The following is an 11,507-nucleotide window of genomic DNA, read 5'->3' as shown; positions in this document are numbered from 1 at the left end:
AACATCCCGTCTGAGTGTGGGGTTAGTAACCTTATGCCTTGCTTTACCGGCAAACCTGCTCCCACTTCGAGTAACATGTTGATTAACGATGTCCAACATGTCACCTTGAAGATCTTCCTCCGTGCCTTGACCTGTTTGCTTTATGAGAGGACGGATCTGAGTAAGCTTAACTCATACGAGTTGATGTTGCTGGTGGTGTACCTTAACCCCACCTGATCCAAGAGAGTGACCTTTAGTGCCCCTGACATAGTGTGTGCTAGTTTAGCCTGGATGGCCTCGTTCGACACCCGTTTTCTGAGTTGTGGTGCCATTGCCACTCGGTTGGCAGACAGGCTGACTACCTTTGAGGCCTCCTCGACCTATACCCCCTTGAGCCCGATGGTGCCTACCTTGGACCGAGAGTACTTCCTCAACCAGAAATGGTTGAGAACATTGGAGGGTGGTGGGTTGGCATGGAGAGTGTGGGGTATGAGTTGGATGCGTATACCTGCTCCTGAGCACCTTCCAGCGATTGAGCCTTTACCAGCGGTAGTGGTAGCTGCCGATTCTGACGAGGATGAGGAGGAGGTTCCTAAGAGGCAGGTGTACCACATTGAACCAGATATCCTAGAGGTGATGCTCGAGCCGAGGAAGGGGGACCAGGTGAGACTTGAGTATGCCCAGCCTAGAGTGGGGAGAGGACCACGTCGAGTGAGAGAGAGGGTGGCTGAGACCCAGCCGGAGCAGCCAGTACCTCCACAGTACCAGTACCCCGGTTATCCTCCTTTCTACAGCCCGGAGATGAGAGTGAGCGAGCTCACAGAGAGGATGTCTTCTACCTTGACACTCCCGAACCTCCATGAGATGGCGCTTGTGAAGGGCATCGGGACCGAGGGAGCTCAGTCGGTGTGGTGGCAAGGCGTTGGGGACGACAGTGGAGTTTTTCACTCTTTTCGCGTGGAGAGGTCTACTTGGGGAGAGCCCCAGTCATATCCCTACGGTTGCTTGGCCCCGTGGCGTATGGGCGCAGATGCTGGTGTTGGTGGAGTGGCAGGTTATGATGCAGCTGGAGCGGGCACATCAGGCGGTGCTGGTGGTGATGAGGTGATGGATGATCAGGATGCGGAGTGATGACACTCCTTTTCTTTCTTTTATATATCGTTTCATGGATTTGTAGTGGATAGTATTTGTGGTGTTGGTAGTACTTTATCAGACTTTGGTATGTATGGTTGGCCATAAGGCCGTATTTTGAGTACTTTTACATTGTTTATGCAGGACTTTGGAGTCGGGGAGACGTCCCGACTCATGTTTATATGATTGTTTGGTTTGACATGGCTTGCTAAGAGAATTTTCGACCTGTGGCTACTCGATCGAGTGCCCCTCACTCGATCGAGTAACTGCAGGTGTGCCACTTGAGGGGTGTTCTGATCTCAGCCTACTCGATCAAGTAGTTGATGAACTCGATCGAGTAAGCTCAACTCGATCGAGTGCCTAACCAACTCGATCGAGTAGCACTGTTATAGCTACTTTTCGTTTTGAAACTTGGTTGAATCATCATATTTTTAAGTGTTGTTTTATTATTTCTTGTTATGGGTGCCTTGTATCACTGTTTAGCTTCAACGGTGGTGATATCATTGTGTGTAGTTGTGCGATGTATACAATTTCCATTGTTATGCATATAAATTAAAATGATAAAGCATGTCGTTTCAGCTTATGTGAGATTCAATGGTTGCATATATATATATATATATATATATATATATATATATATATATATATATATATAGATATATATATATATAGATATATATATACACACACACATATCTATCACGTGAGTCATGTTTACGTAATGTCAAGGAAGTGTCGTGGCTGTCATGAGTCGAACATGCATATTGGTTAACTTGTACAATTTTCGGTGGTATTCATATAATTTTGTATTCTATATCAAGCTACCTTAGAGAAGTATTGTACAATGATTATAATGTTGTTGCATAACTGGTGTGAGCATATAACAATTAATAGATGACTTGTGTGTTAGTTGGTAATTGTATATCTTGTGGGTGAGACACGATTTCAGTGATTTTAAATTCATTCGAGTTAATTTGTGTAATGTCAAAAGTATGAGGCAAGATTGCATTATGGTTGTGAGTAATGTCAATGTGATATTTACGTGTTTGTTGCGGGACAGGAAAGTTGTTTGATGGTGAACTTCGGGGATGAAGTTCCTTTTAAGAGGGGAAGAGTAATGTCGCAAAGGAAAAATGACGTAATTATAACAATTTTACAGTATTTTTGGTGGTATTTTAAAGTATGTGAATGATTGTTTGAATAGTTTTATAGTGGTTATTGTGCAATTGAGTAAGAATTTATAAATCTGGAATGAAATAGCATGTTGTTAATATTTTATTTTCAGTAATTATTTGTTATGGTGGGATGAGAATTGGATGTTATTAGCAGTAGTGGAGTTGCTATTAGTAGAATTGTGTTGTGGTTAAAGTAATAGAGTGGAATGAATAATGTATTGTTGCGAATCTGTGGTAGGACCGTTGTTATATGTGTTTTGTAACTGGTAATCGTTGTCAGGTAATGGATGAAAGTATAGTATGATGGTTGTTTTGGTGTACGTTTGAATAATTTCATGTGGTAATTGCAAGTGAAAGTCGAGTTAGTCATTCATGTGATTAGTATGTGTTCACTGATTCAAAAGGAAGTTAGTGATTCGTTAAGGGTCGTGTTGTGTGTTGTGTGCTAAGGCGAACGATGATGATGAGGTCTGATGAACATACGTAGGGGGATGGCATTTCTAAGCGATAATGTTGACCTGTGTCCGGTAAACGGTGGTGTTTATCTTGGTTTCTTTGTCTTGTGTTGCAGGGGGGATGAGTCGAACTTCGGGGACGAAGTTCTTTTTAAGGGGGGAAGACTGTAATACCTGCCCTTTTAGGGACCCGTTGACCGACCTTAGACACTGATCTTGATCGTGGGGAAACCCCAAGAGGGATGACTTGTGACGTGATAAGCTTTGAGTGTGTGGTACTCGATCTAGTCGAGGCTACTCGATCGAGTAGCTTGGGAGCTCGATCGAGTAGGGGTCACTCGATCGAGTAAGTTAGTTACTCGATCGAGTAACGGGTTTACAATGGGGAATTATAAATCGTGTTTGGTGAAACCGCAAATCATTTCCGCCTCTCTTCCCTAAACCTAGAAGTCGTCTCTTCTTCTTCCCTTCACCATAGTTCCTTCCTTGTGAGGTCCTTGAGGATGCTTATGCCATGGGGATGGGTTGCTTGACTCGGGTAGCGGTCTTAACGCCGGATTTCTATGCATAGGTATGTCATCGTCATCATCGTTGTCGTTGTTGTTTTCAGTTGGGGTTGTAGTGATAGTAATAGATGGTTGTACTGTTTATATAGGTGTGTTGCTTGGTTGATTGGTATCATGAGGTCGGACGTGGAATCGCTGCGGTGCGCTAAAGGTTGGTTCGCTTACTCAGTACTGTTGGTTGTCTAGAGTGTCTTTTGATGTGGTTTGGTTGTTGTAGTGTCGATATGGTTGACAGATCGTGATAATTGGTTGGTGTTGTGTTGTTCCATTTATCGTTGTTGTGACACGACTGGTTGTGATTGTTTGTCTCTGGTTCTCGAGATGCGTCCTCGGCTGAGTGGAGTCACTTGCGGGAGTGGCTTCACGCCCGTAGTTCGCCCTCCGTGGAACCCGCCACAGGAGGGGATGTGCACATTAATGGACATGGGTTTATCGCTCGGTTTGATGAGCGAGGCTTAGGTGGGAACGGCTGCGGTCCCTCACTGGCAGGGCTGGTCCATGGGACAGTCGGTGACGGTGATTGGTTGGAGGAGATGTAATGTGTGTATGTTTTATTTTGCCTGTGTTGTGTCTGCTGTTGGTGGTGTGTTTTTTTAGTTACTGACCTTTTGTGGTTTTGTCTTGTTGTTTGTTTCTGTTGTGTCTGCCGTGATCCCTTATGGTGAGCAGTCAGTCTTAGTAGGTTATGATCTGGATGTTAGCTGGGTGCTTGGCGGGGATGAGTCGTTCACGAGTAACGACAGAAGTAGTTCACATAGTGGTTTTGAGTTGTATCTTTTATATCAGTAGTCTTGTTAATCACTTGTAATATAACTTAAATGTTATTTTATCGACATATGATTATTACTGTCCTCGGGCAACCGAGATGGTGACGCCCTTATATGCTGGGGAAGGTCTTGTTAAGGCTCCTGAGTATATGGGGGTGTCACAGCGTTCCGCTAACTATAACCTAAACGGAGCTTTCCGAAAGGAGGTTGCCGTCATACTTTGGAGATACTTCTCCCACACCGTCACCCACTAGAGTTAACAACTTTCATTATCATAGCTTGCTTGAGCTGTAATTCCTCGTGCCCAACTTTGAGTAGTATTGTTGTAATATCGCTAGTTGCATTCCACTGGGGAATATTGTCGTCTTAGTAACCCGACACGGATCACCTTATTTGGTGGAGGCTTCTCCGTACATTATCGTGGTGGTCTCTGGAGCTCGGAGAGCGAACAGAGCCCCCAGTTGCATTGGGTCTAAAGTTTCCGACTTTAGGGTGTTTAACTGAAGCGTACCTGCTTAAACTTGGACATATATCATAACATAAGGCACATAATGCTATCCTGAACCTTCGAAATTCATAGTTCAAACATGGAGGGGCTCAAGGCCCGAACTAAGACATTGGGTTTCTGACTCGGTTTGCTCATGGAAAGGGACTTCGCCCTGAATTAATTCTTCATTTCGAAAATGGGCTTTACCCGGAATATACATTTGAAAATGGGCTTCACCTGGAGCATACATTTGACAATGGGCTTCACCCAGAACATACATTTGAAAATGGGCTTCACCCGGAACATACATTTGAAAATGGGCTTCACTCGGAACATACATTTGACAATGGGCTTCACCCGGAGCATACATTTGACATTGGGCTTCGCCCGGAACATACATTCGAAAATGGGCTTCGCCCAGAACTGGAGTTTCATTTTGAAGATGGGCTTCGCCCGGGATCATTTCATTTTGAAATTTCGTAGGAAGGTGATGAGCAAATATGTTTCGAGTTTCTGACTCGGGGGATCGACCCGTAAAACATAAAAAAAACTATAAGTATATAGGTGTTTTTAATTTGAGTATGGACTCGCTGGGGATAAAAAATGTAGATTGGCCATTTTGGCCCACAAAACATAAGTAAAGCCCGCGACAACGAACTTTGGTGTAAAAATCAACACAAGTTGACGGGATAGGTATGGAGGCACGCGCCCCGAGGCCCACTGCCGGTTGCTTGGGCGGCAAGTAGGAGCTTTCCTAAAAGCTCTGGAATGCTTTCTCTTATATAAGGAGATCATAATAGGAGATAAATCATAACTTCTTATTCTTCTTTTTTTCTCACAAAACTTTTGCTAAGCATGAATTCTCTTCGAAAAACCATGTCATCTTGGGCTTCTGATTTCAAAGGATTGGATTCCCAAATACTTGTTGATACGGAATTGAAACAACTAGTCCCGCTAAGGCAGGTCTTGCCCGAAACTGTCTTTCTTGATGAATGCCTAAAATTCTGGGACCCTACCCATCATGTTTTTGCCTTTCCAAAAGGAGAGATTTGTCCTTTTCCAGAAGAAATTGCCATTCTAGGAGGTTGGAAGATTGAGCTAACTCCCGTTATTCCCGACTTTCAGAAGGGATGGGCTAACAAGTACTGTGATTTCCTTGGTTTGTCACGGGATGAGGCTCGTGCCTTTGTTGATGGGGAACGAGTAAACTTACTCGCTATTGCTTGTAAATTTGGTCGTGCTGACGATCCATTGATTCCCGTGGCGTTCCGTCGTAGGGCTTTTGGATTGATCATGCTTCATCTTTATGCTTTTGAAGGACATATTGAGGTGCCAACCTGTTACGGTAAAGCAAAATTCATTCGGATTATTGAACAAATGGAGCAACGTAGGAGCCCGGCTTGGCTCATCCTTGATGAAATCATTGCTGGGTTAGATGCTCAAAAGGCTAACCTAAACCTTGCTTATACTGGATCAACCCGTCTTCTACAGGTATGTCTTTTTGCCCTTTTTTCCTTTCTTTTTTCATATTTTCTTTTTTCGTTTTTTCATTTTTTTCATTTTTTTTCTCTTTTTTTTCTTCTTCTTTTTTCGTTGCCCACCTCCTTTCTTTTCAGAGGGTTCTGACATAATTTCCTGTTGTCTGATTCGCTTTCGGCCCCTTTCACAGATCTGGCTGTGTGAGAGACTCGAGTTGGCTGATCCACCAAAGGTTCCAGGTGCATATGAAGTGAGAAGCTTCACTTCTTGTCATCGTCAATTTCCGACTGGGAAGAAGGAGCCTTTCTGGCAACAACGGCTTTCTGCCAATGCTGGGTTACATGTTAAATGGGCTTTACCCTGGCTTCGCCTTACTGCAGTTACTGGTTTTCTGGAACTGATAGAAGAAGACATCTCACTCTTTTGGGCTTGGAGTGGTCAACCCATATTTATCCGGACCGTGTTCTTCGACAGGTCGGTCGTCAGCAACGGATTCCCGCTGTTGAGCCTGTTCGCGGCCAAGTTCAAGGAGTGACTCTCGCGAGGTGCAATGCATGGTTAGAGTCCTAGACTCGGAGGACTATCTGGCATATTTCTGAGCCATTTGCTTCTACTTGGGTGTCACCCTCTTATTTGCAGTGGACTATTGAACCTTCTTTCAAGGCCCGGAGAAAACTTTACGAGGATGAAGTCGTTGATTACAAATACCACAAGAGAGGGGAGAAGAACCGATAATTCTTTACTGAGACGACCCTGATTTCATCTAGGCTCAAAATAGAGAGCGACTCGACTCCTAGGACTGACTCTTTGTTTCAGATGTGTGGAAGAGGTTAGGTCCGAGAAACGAAAGTGGGTTGACACTTGCAGAAAGACTTGGTCCTCGACCTAGTGTGAAAGACAGACTGGGCCCTCGGGAAGTGTTGATGATTCCTCCTAAGAAAAGAGCCTGAGTGATGATGGGTGAGACTTCGTCGTCTCGTCATGATGGGGCGTGCGGCCCGGCTGAGGGTAGCAAAGAGTAGCCTTCGACATTACTATCTACTATTACTATTACTTTTGTGTACTTTCCTTTTTAGTTGTGCGTGATGGGCTTCGCCCAGAATAAAATATTGTAACGGGCTTCACCCGAAATTTAGAATAAATAAAAACTTATTATTTATTAGAAATACCTAGTTTCTGCATCAAAAATTTCATTTTTGTTTTACATATTTAGGTTGTACTCTTAACTAAGAGTTGCCTACGTATCTGCTTTGCAACAAAATCATACTGAGTCTGTCGTTCTCACATAAAATATTTCATGCAGTGTTGACGAACAACGCACAACTTATTCTAAAAACATTTTCAATTCAAAAATTATTTCATAACATTTGAGAATGAGGTAGTCAAGGATAGTATTTCTTCAGCTGGTCCAAATTCGTAGGATCTGTGAAGTCATTCCCATCCAAATCTGTTAATCAAACAGCGCCTCTCGACAAAATCTTCTTTACCAAATAAGGGCCTGCCCAATTTGGTTTGAACTTACACCTCGGGTCAATTGGTAACAAAGCTCTAACTGATTTGAGAACCAGATCTCCCTCACTAATTCCCCTCGGTTTCACCTTTTTGTTGAAAGCTCTCTCTATCCTTTTCTGGTAGAGTTGGACATGGTACAATGCGTTCAAACGCCGCTCATCGAGCATGACTAGTGAATCGTATCTTGCTTGAACCCAATCTGCTTCAGGAACTCGACTTTCTAGTAAGATCCTTAGGGACGGTATTTCCAGCTCAACTGGTTGAACCGCTTCCATTCCATATACCAAGTAATACGGGGTTGCTCCCATGGCTGTTCTAATTGAAGTTCTATACCCCCATAATGCAAAGGGTATCTTCTCTGGCCACTCTCTCTAGTTGTCAGACATCTTCCTTAAAATGGCTGTAACTATCTTGTTAGCAGCCTTTACGGCACCATTCTTCTATAGTCGGTGTGGTGATGACTTGTGATGTTTGATTTTATACTTTTCAAGTATAACCTCGGTCTCAGCTTGGAAATGAGTTCCATGATCACTGATGAACTCATGCGGTACTCCGTACCGGCAAATAATGTCATTCTGAATGAACTATGCTACTTGCTTTGCTTTCAACACTTTATAAGACTTAGCCTCTACCCACTTCGTGAAGTAGTCAATTGCAACAAGGATAAAACAATGCCCTCGAGTTCCTGATGGATGTAGTTTTCCAATGATGTCGATTTCCCAGGTTGAAAATGGACAAGGTGACGTCATGGTGTATAACATAGAAGGTGCCACATGCTGTACATTTGCGAATATCTGACAATTGTGACAGTGCCTGACATATTTGCAACAATCTGTTTCCATTTTTGTCGAATAATAACCAAGTCCTATGATCTTACGGGCTAACATATGGGCATTCATGTGTGGCCCACACTCACCATCATGTACTTCTTCCATAACCTTTTCAGCTGTCGATTTATTAATGCATCGCAACAAAACTCCTTCAGCCGTCTTCTTGTACAACTTCCCGTCATCGGTCTTGACGAAATGGGTGGATAACATTCGTAGGGCGCGTTTTCCACGCGTGTCAAGGTCGGGAGGATGCTCTCCCGTTTCCATGATTTTCAAAATGGTTGTGTACCAAAGTTCGGTTTCACCTTCCTCGGTATCATTGATTACATTCACATAGGCAGGTGACGATCTTCGTTTGCCACATATTGGCATACTGTTTACGTGGTCAGGAATGTTAATCAACACAGCTAACTTGGACAATGCATCTGTAAATTGGTTTTCCTCTCTCGGGAGGTGAACATATCGAATGTCTTCGAAGTATTTTTCCAATTCTTTGATTCTGGTTTGATATGGGGCTAAACTTTGGCTCTTAATTTTCCATGACCCACTCACTTGATTGATCACGAGGGACGAATCTCCATGAACTAGCAAATTATTCACACCCAAGTCTAGAGCACTGCGTAAACCAAGCAAACATGCTTCATATTCGGCGGCGGCGTTCGTGACATTAAAATCCAGTTTGATGGACACGGGCACGTGTTCACGTGTTGGCAAGATAAGGATTATACCTACTCCATATCCCATATAGTTTGATGCTCCATCTAAATACAAATCCCATATGTCATTCTCGACGTGTACCACGTTTTCGTCGGGAAATGGCCAAGTGTCGATGACTTCTGTTTCTTCGATTGGTTTGTTGGCAAGGAAATCGGCAACCGCCCTTCCTTTGTTCACCTTCAAAGGTACATATTTGAGATCGAACTCTGATAACATGAGGGTCCATCTCGACATTATTCCATTTAGCACTGGGTTTTCAAACAAGTACTTGATCGGATCCATTTTTTTAGTAGACACTCACACTGTAGCTGAGCATGTAATGTCTTAATTTCTTTGTTGCCCAAACTAAGGCTAAAAACGTCTTTTCAAGAGGTGTGTACTTTACTTCATAGTCTAAAAACTTTTTACTGATGTAGTAAATAGCTCTTTCTTCTTTGTCAATTGTTTGGGCTAGCATAACCCCCATTGCCGTATCTGTAACAGTTAGATATACCAATAGTGGTAGCCCGGGTACTGGTGGGCTCAAAACTGGTGGAGAAGACAGTACTTCTTTTACTTTATCGAATGCGGCCTGGCACTGGTCATCCCACATAACATGTTCTCCGACCTTCAGTTTCTTAAAGATCGGCTCACAAATCATTGTCAACTTCACTACGAAACGGCTTATGTATTGATCTCTTCCTAGGAAACCTCGAATTTATTTCTCGGTCTCGGGATGGGGCATTTCCATAATGGCTTTGATTTTTGATGGATCTACTTCGATGCCACGATGGCTAACTATATGACCCAACAATTTGCCAGAGGTGACCCCGAAAGCACATTTTTGTGGATTCATTCTCATGTTGTACTTTCGCAATCTTTGAAAGAATTTTCATAGTGCTCCGAGATGGCCACTATGTTCTCTTGACTTGACTATCATGTTGTCGACATAAACTTCAACTTCTTTGTGCATCATATCATGTAGCAACGTCGTTGCTGTTCTCTGGTACGTTATCTTACTCATGTCTTCCTCGGCCATCTTAATCTGATTGTAACCGGCATATCCATCAATGAAAGATAGTAATGCATGATTTGCGGTATTGTCAACCAAGATGTTGATGTGAGGTAATGGAAAGCCGTCCTTCGGACTAGCTTTGTTTAACTCTCGAAAGTCCACGCGAACGTTTCCATCTTTTTTCGGTACTGGCACTTCATCAGCGACCCAATCCGAATATTCCGATACTTTGATGAACCCGGGTTTGGGTTGTTTATCACTTTCATCCTTAACTTTTAAAGACCATTTCGGATGCATTCTGCGTAGCTTCTGCTTCACTGGTTTGAACCTTGGTTTGATTGGAATTCTGTGCTCTGCAATGTCCCTATCAATTCCCGGAATATCTTTGTAAGACCATGCGAAAACATCTTTAAACTTAAATAGCAAGTTGATGAACCCTTGTCTTTCTGCAGGATCTAAGGTAGTTCTTATCTTAAGCTCATGTGGTTCTAAGGTGGTCCCCACATTGATAGTTTCGGTATCTTCGATTACCGAGTTTCTTTGTTCATATTTGATACGTGTATTTTATATAGCCTTTTTAAGTCTCTTATGCACGTATTTCTATGCGATTCCCATAGTTTCATGCTACAAAATGCCCCAATTAGTCTACTTTGGTTTGTTTGGCTTTATTTGCAGGAATGGACCCGAAAGTAGCATAATCGAGCCTTTTACTGTCCTTTTAGCTTGCATTTAGGAGATGAGTGGATTTGGAGCGGAAATACTAATGCCTCGGGATGCGTGAAGTCTTCTTGGAAGCTAAATCAACGAAGCAATGAGCTGCCTAAGTGGTAGATGCTCGATCGAAGATGTTTGCTGATTTACTCTATTCGATCGAGTAGATTACATGTGAGAAGATCTAAATCGAATAGCTTCTATGTTCGATCGAGAGGTGTTAAATAGGAGTTCCTCGATCGAGTACTTTTGTACCTCGATCGAGAGGTTTTTGCAGGAAGTTGCTCGATCGAGTGGTTCTAATATGCTCGATCGAGTGACTAGTTATTAGACGCGAGATTTTATTATCTTACGTCGTATCTTAGGTTAAATAATGATCTCTCCTATAAATAGGAGAGACATAATTAGGTTTAGGGGAACTCTCTCCTTTTCCTCCTTTTTGTATCCTGATTCTGTTCGACGCTGCTTTGACTATTTTTCCGGATCTTAACTTGTAATTCCCTCTTTACTCTCTTTAATTTGCCATGTTTATTATTTCTTCATCTTTTGTTCTTGTTCTATTTATATATATGCGTAGCTAGATCCCTTGTGCTAGGATTAGGGGAACCATGGTAATATAGCGATGATGCTTTAATTGGTTTAGAAGGTTTTGTTGTGAGAATTGTTTCATTAGCAATATAACTGTAATCGTTTGGATGAATGCA

At 42.8% G+C, this 11,507-nt stretch overlaps 1 protein-coding gene across 1 annotated transcript; it reads right to left on the bottom strand.

Moving 5' to 3' along the window:
• Nucleotides 1-7,493: 7,493 nt before the first annotated feature.
• Nucleotides 7,494-9,380, bottom strand: LOC141588567 (uncharacterized). Its single transcript, XM_074410000.1, has 2 exons — nucleotides 8,334-9,380; nucleotides 7,494-7,922 (listed from the first exon to the last, which is right to left on the bottom strand). Exons 1-2 carry the CDS (start codon nucleotides 9,378-9,380, stop codon nucleotides 7,494-7,496), a joined length of 1,476 nt encoding a protein of 491 aa, XP_074266101.1.
• Between the last annotated feature and the right edge of the window lie 2,127 nt (nucleotides 9,381-11,507).

The sequence above is a fragment of the Silene latifolia genome, chromosome 6 (genome assembly GCF_048544455.1).
Source record: "Silene latifolia isolate original U9 population chromosome 6, ASM4854445v1, whole genome shotgun sequence".
In the NCBI taxonomy this organism is placed as follows: domain Eukaryota; kingdom Viridiplantae; phylum Streptophyta; class Magnoliopsida; order Caryophyllales; family Caryophyllaceae; genus Silene; species Silene latifolia.
This window is presented reverse-complemented; position numbering and strand designations above follow the sequence as displayed.